General features: G+C 41.6%; 1 protein-coding gene across 1 annotated transcript in view; it reads left to right on the forward strand.

Annotated features, from left to right (window-relative positions):
- The window catches only part of FBXL2 (F-box and leucine rich repeat protein 2), a 55,520-nt gene that overhangs the window by 44,486 nt on the left and 817 nt on the right, over window positions 1-10,217 (forward strand). The window contains exons 11-15 of the mRNA XM_063324072.1: window positions 3,129-3,189; window positions 4,651-4,695; window positions 4,986-5,042; window positions 8,938-9,150; window positions 10,119-10,212. Of these exons, the coding sequence (XP_063180142.1) occupies window positions 3,129-3,189; window positions 4,651-4,695; window positions 4,986-5,042; window positions 8,938-9,150; window positions 10,119-10,212 (470 nt within the window). The remainder of the gene's footprint in view (window positions 1-3,128; window positions 3,190-4,650; window positions 4,696-4,985; window positions 5,043-8,937; window positions 9,151-10,118; window positions 10,213-10,217) is intronic.

The raw sequence follows: 10,217 nt of genomic DNA on the forward strand, positions 1-10,217 counted from the left end.
TAAATGGAGGAAAGTAGATTGTAAAAATAAGGGGAAGCTACATTCAAATGCCAGTGTGCAATATGCTGTCACGCAGTGTTCCTTTAGCAGATTCAGTGAAAAAGAGCTTTTGTTACTATAGAAAACCTGTCCTTAAGACAATTCCAGAGTGACAGCCCCCTTCATGTAATGGTTCATACTTACAAGAGCTTATGTGTGCCCATATTTGGGACTTAGGAGTCTTCTGACACTCTTAGTTGTGTTCCTTAGAGAGCTGTGCTGGTATTACAGGTCTTTCTGCACGATTTCTCACATTCACTTAATTCACAGGTCAGATTGGAAATAAAAGGAGGTCTAAAGTGCACTTAGTTGTGCAAGTCTTTTCAAGGGCAGTACAACTGTATCAGGAATTGTTTTGGCTTTGGTAGGTAAACTGTTAGCCCCCGTCTGTGCCACGAGGGGGAAGGCGTCTGCCATTCTTCTCCTTTAATGAGGAACAGTATAATGAAAAAAAATGACCCTTTGCAGTGATTACTGCAGAGGAGTGTGTGATGGAAGGACAGAGGATACAGTGGTTACATCTAGACTTTTGGGATCATGTATGAGAAGTACTTGATAAAAATTTTGTTGGAAATCAAAGGTAAATGTAATTCCACACTTGTTTGTACCTTCTGAATATTTCAGTGTTGCGTATGAAAGAAAACTCCCCTGCCTCTGTTGGGTGCGCTGGCCTTGTTAGGAAGCTTTTGAGGATATCCTACTAAGCTGCTTTCCATGGTAGTACTGTCTTCTGCAGCTGTTAAATGCACTCACAAATGCCATCTCCTTGAAAAAGAAATCCTAAGCTTGTCCAGCTCCCTTCAGCTGTTTTTTTTCCTCCCTATCTCCAGATACAGACACGTCCTCATCCCTTTTTGTGTCTGCTCATTTAAGTGCTGTTTTTCTCTTTTAAAGCTTTTTAGTGTTAAAATACTGCTAGGTGTTTTGGTGAGGCTTATCGAGAAAAGCACCCATGAACCAGGAATGTCTTTGTCTAAGCGGGGCTGTGAAAATTAGGATCACGTTGCCTTTAACCCCGCTAATGTTCTCTCCCACCTGCTGCTAATTCAACAAGAGTAGGGAGGTGCTGTGTGCAGAGATACTCCAGGTGTGCCCAAAAGACACCTGTAGGCAACAAATGCAGCTGTGAGGTCTGTCTCAGAGAACATTGCTTTATAAGAGTGGGGAATCCACTCTCCGATATCATTTTGCCTCACCAGCTCCTACGCTAGGTACTTTGTCATGAATTGTTGGATGGGAAATAAATGTCAGCTGTATCTGGCAAAAAGAAGGGGCCTCTGTAATTAAGTACAATCACTAAAACAAAGCAAAAATTAGAACTTTGCTCATTTTCATGCTGACCGATGCCTTCCCACCTGTTTTTCATACTGGGGCCTGATTGATGCAGTGTGTGCATGTATAGCTCGCTCTCCCCATCCTGCTCTTCTGACTGATTGCACACCCAGTTTCAGGAAAGCTAGAGCTGCTAGTCTTCTGCTTTCTTACCCCTCTGTTTCCATATTCTTCTTTTCACCCAGAGGTACAGTAAGTAGCATCCCTGCTATTCAGCACACTCTGTATGTCGTTTCTGCCCTCCCCCCCATCCTTTAAAGTCAGAAATGTAATGGGGTTGGGGATCTAATGGTTCTAAGTGTAGGTGGGGTTTAAAGCAAGTAATTGATGAAAGCAGTAAGGGTAACAAATGTGACCTGACTCGTGTTTTTGTGGTGGTGGTGGGGTTTGGTATCCCAGGTAATTTTCAAAGTAGCTGTTAGTATTTCATGGTAGGTTGCTAACTGCCCTCGATGGAAGGGCACAAAGTTCCCAAATGTGATTCTGTGAAAGTAAATCCAGAGGTGTTAAAACCATCCATTTGGGAAGCGGTACCTGTCTTGTACCTCTCTTTTGGCCGTCCTTGATTTTCCATCACACTTCTGAACCTTGTTGGAGTCTAGCACTTTGGAAGTGGTTCTCGAGGGTGTATCCTGTGGGGCTGCTTTACCTCTAACCTCAGCTGTGCTCTTGCTGTTGACTTGAAAGAGACTGATCCAGCAAAGTCCTAGTCAGAGCCCCACATCCCGTACTCTGCTGGGGTTGTATTTTTCTGATGCACACAGCATGGGTTTTCCCTTTGCACTTTCTCTATAGAGAGAGAGAGCTTTCTAATGATCTTCTAAATCAGTGGAAGGATCTAGATGCCTCTAAGTGTTGCCACAGCTAGGGGTTCTTTTGTCCATCTTTCCCTGCCTCCTCCCCACCGACCCCAGTATAGTGTTTGCTGTGGTGAGTGGGTAAGTTGCCCTTGGTTTGTGCTACTTATTACATGGTGTTGTGGTTTCCCCTCATTCATCTTGATACTTCTTCCATGTGCAAAGTAAAAAGTGTTAATTGAAAAAAAAAAAAAAGAAAACAATGACAATGACAAAAGACCAATTACGGGATGGAAGCCTGTTCTTTGTACTAGTGGTGCCGTATGGGGCAGTTGACCTGTTTTTTATCAATACTGCTCCCCAGAACCTCTCAGAAGAGTGTTAGATATATCTTTCCAAAACACTTATTTTCTGTAAGGCTGTGTTGGTGTAGTTAATTGTTTTTACTGTGGGCTTGGAGAATTTAAGCTCCTTGCTTTCTGGTAACTTGCTTCACTGTGCTCCATGCAGAGGCTCCGAGTGAATTTCTAGTAAGCAGTTTCTCAGTTTTGTGACTTCTCAACACCCTGTGTTTAGGTACCAGGTTTTAGTTGCAGGCTTCATCTGCATTTTTCTAAACTCAGGGTTTATTCTCCCATATCTTTCCTCAGATAACACTTCAGAAAACGTAAGCATTATGCTGTCTTACTGAAACAAGAAATCAAACTGCCTATAATTATGTATAATTTTTTTTCCGCTAAATGTTGAGAAGATTTAAGGGTTGAACTTAATCTCTTCTGTGACTCTCAGAAGATTCTGATAAGCTGGATCAGACCTTTTTAATTGCAAATTACTATGAAAAAGGGGCATATATATACATTTGCTATTGGGAGCTTTAAGTTGCAGAAGACAGATTTGTATCTCAAACGCATTTGCTTTTCTCTCTGTTAACGTTTTCTTTAACATTTACAACTTTTCCAGGATTTTGGAAGCTGCAAGATGTTCACATCTTACAGATGCTGGTTTTACCCTTTTAGCACGGGTAAGGGTCATTCAGAAGTTCAGAGCTCGCCTTGTTTTCATTGCTGCTGAGCAGCTGTGGATTGATGTAGTCCTGCTGGGAAGGAATAGGAGAAGAAGAAAAACAAAGTAGGAAGAACCCAGTGGAGGAGGGGACTAAAAAGTGATTTTATTTCTGGATTATACTTAGAGCTGCAACTTGATCTATTTTGCCATCTATCATTGAATTTTTCACCTTTTTCTCCTCTTTTTTTTTTAGTGTGTTTCGATTGCATTTATTATGTTTAACATAACTGTAAACTTGTGTGATGTATTCTAGCCAAATTTCCCCTATAAAGATCACACATACCCTCGTGATATTTACACCCAAAAAATCACCATATAATAGATTAATCTGAGCATACCTTGAAGTTACAAAAATACTGACATTATGCATTATAAACTATAAGCACTTGTGCCCGGATTTGTGCTGTAAATATGTAAAGTAAGCATATTGATGGTATCAAGTGCTTCAAGTTAGACTTGTATGCTTGCTGGTTTAGGAAATCTGAACACAAAAATAATACTCTGTGAAGAGGATTCATTTACACTGCTGATACTTAGTCTGAATGAAAGGGTTTTTTTTTTTTCCAGCCACAGTGGTTAAACAGTGGGTTTCTAATCATTCAGCCTTGGGCTTTCGGTAGTCACCTCAAGCCTGCTTTTGGGAGCTGCAAGTTAAACCGTTTCTTCCTATGCCCGTGGGAAAATGGGTTGGGGTTTGGGTTGAGGCGTGGCACCATGTGTTCTGCTGCGGGGTCACAGAGTTACATCATCTTCTCGAAATTAGTCATGATCAGATATTGAAAGCACTTCTAAAAGCTTGCTAGGGATCTCTTGGAGTGTTAGGAAAATCGCTTGTATAAATGTGAAGTGCAGCTTTCTCCCAGCATTAAAGTGGACACTATTTTAAAATTTTCAACATTCATTAACAAAGCAAATTGTTTTCAAGGCTTCTTTCTAATGTTTGATGGTGAAGAGAGATGTTCCTTATGGGCTTAAGCGTGTTTCCGATTAGTTTGGTGCAGGTTGATGTACGCAGCAGTTGGATCGTCTGCGTGCAGATTAGTCAGCTTTAGTGCACAGGCTATAGATGCCGTAGGTTGAATTGAGGTTGACCCCAAAAGAGGAAAGGGAAGCGGGGGGTGGGTGAGTCCTGATACACACTGTTGAGACCTTACAGGGCAAGGAGGAGACGTTTCACTTAGTAAGAGAAAGGTTGAAACGTAGAGGTTTGAGAGGGCGGTGGTGTATTGCTTGCAGATTATTTTTAAATTTTTTACCATTTTTTGTCCTGTGGTGATCAAATACTTGAAGGGATTTAGCTCACAATTTCCTCTTGGAAGCTGTGCTATCCCATATTACTAGCCCTGCATATGCTTTTATGCCTATATGTTGTTTTATTTCATCTTTTGTTTATCTGTTTGTTTTTTGCCTATTTTAGAATTGCCATGAGCTGGAGAAGATGGACTTGGAAGAATGTGTTTTGGTGAGGTTTAATATGAAAAGGAATATTGAACGTCCAGTGTAAGAATACAGTGCATTAGCACTTTCAGTTAGATGTGCTTTGGTTTTTTGCTAATATTTCTGTGGTTATGATAGTAAATAAAAATAATTATTGTGAAATCCTATACAGGGAAATGCTTGAAGAGTAACAGGTGATTGGGTGTTTTCCAGAAATAACAGAACCTTCCTCTGGTAGAGAAAGAGGTATCTTATTTGAGGGTTGACTCTCCTGCTGCCTGCTGCTTATGGTTGTTTGGTTTCTTTTATTTCTAGATAACCGACAGCACATTGATACAACTTTCTATACACTGTCCTAAGCTACAAGCATTGGTAAGTTTAACTCTTTGTTTGTGAGCTGTAGTACATCCCCCCAAACCACAGACGTACCCAAGTCCTGCAATGCAAAAACAGGCGGCTCACTCTCTATCTGGAACAAGTTCCTGCTGTAGTGTGATACTGTGCAAATATATGCAAGTTTCATAAGTATTCTAAAAGAAGCAAATTATTCCTAAAATATTTACATGCATTTTGTGATAAAAAAAATAGTACCAAATCAGTGAGTAGTAACCAGAAAGCTTGTATTTTATGGTTAACATCCTTCACGTTTGATTACTTAGTTCAACTTAGAGTACTCGGATACTCCTAAGTGTTCACTAATGGTTTTCTTAGGGAGTGTGACACTTCACATCAAATACTGAATAAACAGAACCACCCAGTGAAGATAAATGTTATCGCTCTGTAATGAGTTTTGCATGCAAGCAGTCTTTCCCAGGGACTACATTTACATAGTAAATTATGAAAGGTTTTTTTGACCTAGACTTTTGAACGTAATTGGAGACGAATGAGATGCCTTCAGTGGGGGGTACCCTGCTTACCGTATTTCAAATAACTGTTTTCTAGGGAGTGGTTGCTTGGATCTTTCAGAGCATCAAAAGCAATTTCAGGTGACATAAATTTGGCTGTTCTTCAGTCAAGGTACTCCAAAATTACTAGACTGTCCTGACAATAGAAGCTCCTGTATTTAGGGCCAGTTGTCCTGTAAGTGTAGATTTGTTATATGTATACTACCTCAGATCTACCTGAGAGAACAAGTATCTTTATAATCTGTTCTTAGATGGGATTAAACGAAGGTTTGCTGCTTCATTAATTAAATTGTGTTATGATTAGTTAGTGTTATTCGCTCAGTGTTACTAAGGTAGCAACGTGAGGAGAGATGGCTTTTAAAAAGGAGCTTGTTCAATATTTTTTATTGTTGTTGGTTTTTATTTTTGCTTATTAATTGTCCAACCTTATTTCTGTACCATAATTCTTAATGTTAAGCCAAAGAGTTGTCAGGAGATGCGGAGCCATTTATATGGGACACTTTCTGTTCTTCTGCAACAGACATGTTTTTGTATTGTAATCTAAATTGTAACCAGGACTTGCAAGAGATCTTTTGTACCAGGTCTGCCAGTACTTCACCAGAGATATCATAAAACCTCATGATTTCAAAGTATTTTTCTGAACCTGCTCCTGTTTGCTCGCCTTTGTGTGTTAACCCACAGACACAAAAGTGTGGCATTGGTAAAAAAAGATACCTTTTCTAAGGGAGACAGAAAAACTGATTTTTTTTTTTTTTTTTTGATACGTATATCCTGTGTGCAGGAAGGATACATGCTCAAAGATTGTGAGTGAACGGTGATGGCGGAGAATTACAGGGAAAGGAAAAACAAACTAGCAGGTGCCAAATAACTCTACGTGAAGTAATCTTGATACTTCAAATGCGAAATTGTGTACTGTTGATGGTTCTGTAGACTCTTGTGTGGCTGTTGAGGTATATTTGCAGTTTAAACAAATATTTTGAAGTTGCAGAAATCAGTTTTGAATTTGTTTCTTGGTGTTTGGAGGCTTGGTAGACAGCGGAAATAAGCAAAGCACTGTCAGACCAATTATAACCAGCTGTTACATCTTCATCAGTATCAGGATACTCAAATGCTTTATTACTTACTGGACTTAAGAAGTAAGTTCTAGGGAAGGTGTTTAATATTTGTACATTCAGCTTATTAGAGAAACTGTGAAATACTCATAATATTCCTGGAGACGAGGAGACAGTCAAATTCTTCAGTGATGTTGATTGTACTGTTTCGTACTGTCACCGTATGTCATGCTGTGTTTGATGCCATATTTGATTTATGCACAGCATTTAGTATGTGCTAACAAAAAAAAGAATTTTACCATATCTTTTTGCTCTAAAGATTTCAAGTAATTACTTTCATCGGTTCCGTGTTATTAACACTTTCTAATAGGCTTATGAAGTCAGAAAAATCATTTAATACAAAGTATGTCTCGTTTGGCGTATTTGTTTTACAAAGTTCTGTGAACTCAGCTGTACATCCTGTATTGTCCTTTCAGTACCAAATACAGTGTCTCAGGAAAGCTGATTTTATAAGCTGCTTACTTCCTGGGACGGAAAACTCGTAATTAGCCAGCAGACTGCTGCTGTAGCCAACAGCTTCACCTAACCTCCTGCCCTTCCTTGAAACAGCAGATCTATTATAAATGTTCTTTAACCCTGCGACTGCTGATTGTTTCCAGGCTGTGAGCCAAAGCAAATGCTCAGAACACGTACATAACAGAAGTAGGTATGGGAGAGAACTTCGGTATTCAAAGAGTCGATAGACTTGCAGAATGTAAACATGACATAAGGTAAAACACTGTTGATAGGGGCGAGCGCTTCGTCTCCGTTGTCTTTTGGGGACAGTATGCACTAATCGTGGTGTCGCTTGGAGTCACTGCCAGCTGTCCACACTCGGTGAGTAAAACTGGACCAGTTGGAGCTGAAGGGAAGGTGCTGAGGTGGCTCCCCAGCAGACTCGAGGGGAGCTGCAGACCTCTCTCCCAGCCTCTTTGGTTACTTGTTCATCCTGATGAGCAAAGGAGAAAAAAGAAGTTGAGGGGCAAGTTGTTCTAAAAGGCAGGACAGACCCCGTGTGTCTGGTAGCAGGCAAGAAATGCTCGTGACTCCAGCTGAGGTAAAATACGGGTAAGGTTGGTAGTCCTCGGGCTTCCTTGTCAGGCTGAAATAAAGGCAGGTAGGTGTGATATACTGAGAGAAGGGTTACACGTTTGGTTCAGATGATTGGCAGGAGGTACTTTTGAGCACTGGTTAGCTTGCGCAGAGTTAAAAAGCCTTTTTGGATTGCTGCAAACGTTTCTTCATCAGTTGCTGTCTGAAAAAAAAAAACAAACTTCTGGCAAAGAAATGCTGGGTCAAACCCAGTCACCATTAGACTTAGATACAAGCCCAGGCGAGAGACAGGGCTGAGCATAAAGCAAGGAACCAGCCCAGAGCGAGAGCAAAGAGAGCACAGATCCTGCACGTTTCTAGTGCAGAAGACTCGAGAGCATTCGTTTCACTGGTGACAGAGTGTTTTTTAAACCTCCTCTGAGGAAAGTCTGTTTCCTGTTGTTGTCATCGTCATTGCTTCTTCAAAAGCCATGAATTCCCTAAAGGAACCAGGAAATTGCTTTATGTGGTGCTACTGCCTGAGATGCTGCGACTTTTTCCGTGCTCTTGAAATTCAAGGGAGTAAAAAAATATGTTGAAGAGGAGCAGAATTTTTTAGTTTATTATGCTGACTGTTGCAGAACAGACCTGCTCCTGCGGCTGTACAAGATGTGTATTACCCTTTGTATGCACAGCCTGAGGTGTTAAGCGCTTGTGGGTTTTTGAAATCATGATTTGGCAAATCAGTCCACTCTGATTGTTCTTTATCTGCGTGGACTTGCACAGGCTTGGTCCTGGTGGTATGTGTGAAAACATGGCAGCTGTGAAACAGTAGCTCCCGTCAGTAGATCCTCAGCTGTTCATGTATGTTCTTGATCATCCTTTAAAGTTGTCTCCTGTTTCTGGCACAGCACACGTGCTGTTTGCACCCATCGGTAACGGCGGTGCAGGACAATCAGAACAGGATTCCCACCTTCTTAGAGAGCAAAGGGGCCTCAGAAGTTTTACCAGTGATGCATGGTTTGGGACTTTACTCATTTTGGAGCAAAGTTAAAAATAAAGTATAGCTCTTCTTTTGTTAAATAGAGCTGTGTCTTCTGTTACTCTTCTGGGTGTCATCTGTGTACTCGTAACTGTTAAACCCCTAGAATGTAGGAGGTTGAAGAGGACTTCTGCCGCTTAGAGGACAGAGTAACTTAGGACTGAGCGATGTCATTAACTGTTTGCCCTCTGTTTCAGAGCTTATCTCACTGTGAATTGATCACTGATGATGGGATTCTTCATCTGAGCAACAGTACGTGTGGTCATGAGAGGCTGCAGGTACTGGAGCTTGATAACTGTCTTCTCATCACGGACGTGACTCTGGAACACCTGGAGAACTGCCACAACTTGGAGAGAATTGAGCTGTATGACTGTCAGCAAGTCACGCGAGCCGGAATCAAACGGATCAGAGTAGGTGTTCTCTGACTTGTTCCGCTGGGAATGCCCGAGCCATTGATAACTGCTGGAGATCGTATGAATCCTGCAGATGTCCCAGGCAAGGGAGGATGGAAAAGCAGAATCTGAATATGATTCTCTCAGGTCCCCGTCTCTAGGGACTAAACGTAGCTTTTCTAAATGGGCAGTAATAATTGTCTAATTCTGTTTATAGCTCATGACGCTTTTGCTGCTGGAATAACGAGTGCTTATCTTCTGCTTTCCGGATTTTTTTCAAAAGCAGGCTTCTGTGTTTTTAGGATTGTGTAGTGGCATTCTTTAACTCTCCTAAAATATACAGAGCCAATAGCAGAACATCTGCACGGAGATTTCGGTTAATGGGTTGTAGGGCTGTTAGGTCCTGGAATCCAGCCACAAACTTTTTCCCTGCGTACCTCCCCCATTGGGTCAGGGACCACCTACCTTGGGGGGCAGTGTTTTAGCCTGTTAAGTGGGTTTGCAGCTTCGTATCCCAGATTTGTGTCCAAACACTTTTGCAATTGGAAAGCTCATCCCTGGTAGTGACTACTGAGGGCAGATGCCCTGTTCTATTCTACGCTGCTTTCTAGGACGAGAGAAGACAGGAATATGGGAGATAAGAGACAGACTTTTTTTTTGAGTGGGCAGGAGTCCATCTCTGCCCTGCAGGAAAGCACGTGCCCCTCTCGACAGGGAGCTCTCTGGGCTGATCCATGCGTTATTGGGAAATAAGTGGAAACGCCGAGGGGGTGAGCGCCCAGACATTAGTGTGCCTGTGCCGGATGGGACAGGAGAAGACGTGTCAGAAGACCGCTTGGGCAGTATCAAGCTTATAGATACATTATCTTTTTAGCTACCCAAGCTGAATGAGAGCTGACTTGTTGGCAGTAATTGAGGTGTACTGCTTGTTTTTTACTGGTTATGTTTATTTCTCGCCCATTATAACAGAGAGTTTTCATCCACAGGCTCATCTACCTCACGTGAAAGTTCATGCTTACTTTGCTCCTGTAACTCCCCCTCCGTCGGTAGGAGGGAGCGGACAACGCCTCTGCAGATGCTGTATT

The sequence above is a fragment of the Chroicocephalus ridibundus genome, chromosome 2 (genome assembly GCF_963924245.1).
Source record: "Chroicocephalus ridibundus chromosome 2, bChrRid1.1, whole genome shotgun sequence".
NCBI classification, from domain to species: Eukaryota; Metazoa; Chordata; class Aves; order Charadriiformes; family Laridae; genus Chroicocephalus; species Chroicocephalus ridibundus.